Source organism: Pavona decussata, unplaced genomic scaffold (genome assembly GCF_977016875.1).
Source record: "Pavona decussata unplaced genomic scaffold, jaPavDecu1.1 SCAFFOLD_182, whole genome shotgun sequence".
Lineage (NCBI taxonomy): Eukaryota > Metazoa > Cnidaria > Anthozoa > Scleractinia > Agariciidae > Pavona > Pavona decussata.
The window spans coordinates 415649-418323 of record NW_028145592.1 but is presented as its reverse complement, the minus strand read 5'-3'; the positions used below and the strand labels follow the sequence as shown (position 1 = coordinate 418323).

Below are 2675 nucleotides of genomic sequence, written 5' to 3'. Positions count from 1 at the left end.
GTACTTGTATATTAGCCTTAAAGAAGACGAGATGACCTTCCATCGAGAACAGTTTTGTCTCCTAATCATGTACACAAAGAAACTCGTTACAACGACAGTCTATATTGATTTAGTCTGATTGGTTTATTTTTAATTTAGTGAAGAAATATACCCCTAATAAAGAAAATCAAGGGGACAAGCGCAGTTTAAGGGGACAATCCTTTCCTTCTCAATTCAAACTAGCTTGAACCACCAGACGAAACGCCCCAGAGGCTTATTTTTACTTGCCTACGGTAGTTGTTACGGAGGTAACTGCTACAAGTTCCCTTCACACTGGATTGGCCTTTACACGGCATTCACGATTTCCGCGCGGATCTTTCTCACTTGTGTAAGGTATTATAAATCAATTCAATTCAACATATTGAGAGGCTTTGGGATCCAGATTAATTACTGGAATTCATTATTGTAATGTTTATCACCATAAGTAATCACCACAAAAATCGTGAACTTCATGGTATAATATCACGTTCCTGTTCAAGGTGCTATTGACGCAACCAAGATGATGAAGTGTTGTTGCTTGGCTGTGTCCCTACTTCTTTCAGTGATAGCTACAGTGACTGCGAAAAGAGAAATGGGCAAAAGGGAAATGAGTCTGAAAGCATATTTGGAGGCTCAGGAGCGGAAAGTCTTACCAGTTGAAGACAAAATACGGCAGAGAAACGACGGCACCCTCGAGACAAAACCGGAACAACACCAACTCAGAAAAGAGAGCAGCGAGAAAACTGGGCAGGTTACTCAAGAAGCAAACAGCAACGACGCCCCATACTGCGACAACACGTCCCGCTACCAAACCTTGGATGGTACGTGTAACAACCTTAACAACCCAGTCCTTGGCTCCGCTAACACTGCCTTCATTCGTTTACCGGGAGCTAAGCCAGATTATGCAGACGGCTTATCCACACCCAGACAGGCCAAGGACGGAAACGAACTTCCAAACGCTCGCCGTCTTAGCTTCAAATTGTTTACAAACAAAGAGCAGCCTTCCGCGATAATGAGTCACATGGCCATGACGTGGGGTGAGTTGCTCTGGTTTATTTTATTTTTTATTATTATTTTCACTGAGTAAATTTCAGTTTAAGACTCTTCGCGATGTAGTGTATAGCTAATGTCCTCCTACCAGAGAGGCCAAGATTGAAGACCCTGGCCGCTCATTTGCGGGAGCCGCGCCCGTTCTATAGAATACGAGTAATTGGTTTTATTATTCAACACATTGTAACACTGCCAAAATGTGGTCATGGTGCAATGGTGTACTGAATATTCGTCGTCCGTAGTCAACAGATATCCTGCGATATACGTAATTTCTTATGTCGGCGAGAAATAATGCAAAATAAAGATCATCTCCAGCTTTTCTGCAATGAAACTGTTCTTTCTTACCAATGTGTTGAATAATAAAGCAATTATCCTGCTCAATCTTGCGGAACATCCCCTGATTTTAGCCAACTCAGCCTACAGCCTCGTCGGCTAAGTAAGTTGGGTAAATAACTGCAAGGATCTTTCTTCTATTTAATTTTTCATCCGCAAGTTCAAACATGTTTCATATATTCAAATTTATTCATTTGTTTCTTTTGACACATTCATGGTCAGAAAAATATGTATGGGAGGGCAATACTTATTTCAGTTCCTCTCTTTACTTATAATTATAATTGTAAATATAGTTTTTACTCTTTTAGACTTATTTATGTATATATTTATAGTTCTTTCTCTTTAATGATATGTATTTTTGGTCACTTAATTTTTGTTACACAATTTTAATTTGAGGGCCACCAGTTATTCAGTTGAAGTACTGTCCCGTGTTACCCCCTTTAAATAAAGTTGATTGATTGATTGATTGATTGATTGACTTGTTACAGGTCAGTACCTGGACCATGATATCACACAAGCTGCTAGCCAGTCCGTTGACTGTAGTGGAACGTGTAATGACTTAACACGAGAATGCGCTGGCATTCCAATCCCAAATGACGATCCACACTTTCTCACAGTCGGCGTCGGCTGCATCTCCCTTAAAAGGGACGCCCCTGCGGCTCCATTGGGTCCGGCCACACCACGCGAGCACATCAACGTTTTAACCAGCTTTGTAGACGCATCTTTAGTGTATGGAAGCGACAGGAATACTTTAGACGTGCTAAGGGACACCACTAATGAAGAGGGACTCATGAAGGAGATACCCCACCCCTCTAGTTCGCTACTGCACGGATTGCTTCCGACAACGACCGAGGGGTTCTGCCGTAGTCCAGACTCGGTACATCAGCCATGTTTTCAGGCCGCTGATAAAAGAGCCAACGTAAATCCAGGTAACCGTTGTAAAATGCTTCAATCACAGACATATTTTTAAATACTTCCGGAAAGTGTTTTTATAATGGATAACTTTTCAGATAGAAGAGCCTTTATATAAACGAAAAGAGTGACCGAGTCATAGCTAGGGCAGCTTTGTTATGCCTTTTGTCGACCCTACTTAGCGTACATGAGGATTACGAAGGAAACTTGTACACGTTTTATTTACACAGTAAACGGCAAAGCACCACTGGTTGACCGTTGCCTTCTGCCGCACAGCAAACATTGCGGTGATCAGACAAACACATAATATGCGATTGCTTCAATATACAGAACGAGTAAAAATTCGCCAACTTTGCAATATG

General features: G+C 41.5%; 1 protein-coding gene across 1 annotated transcript; it reads left to right on the top strand.

The window, feature by feature from the left end:
* The first annotated feature begins 610 nt into the window (after positions 1 to 610).
* LOC146462999 (salivary peroxidase/catechol oxidase-like) lies at positions 611 to 2371 on the top strand. The gene is made up of 2 exons (XM_085084991.1): positions 611 to 1055; positions 1890 to 2371. Exons 1-2 carry the CDS (start codon positions 611 to 613, stop codon positions 2369 to 2371), a joined length of 927 nt encoding a protein of 308 aa, XP_084941117.1.
* Positions 2372 to 2675: the final 304 nt, after the last annotated feature.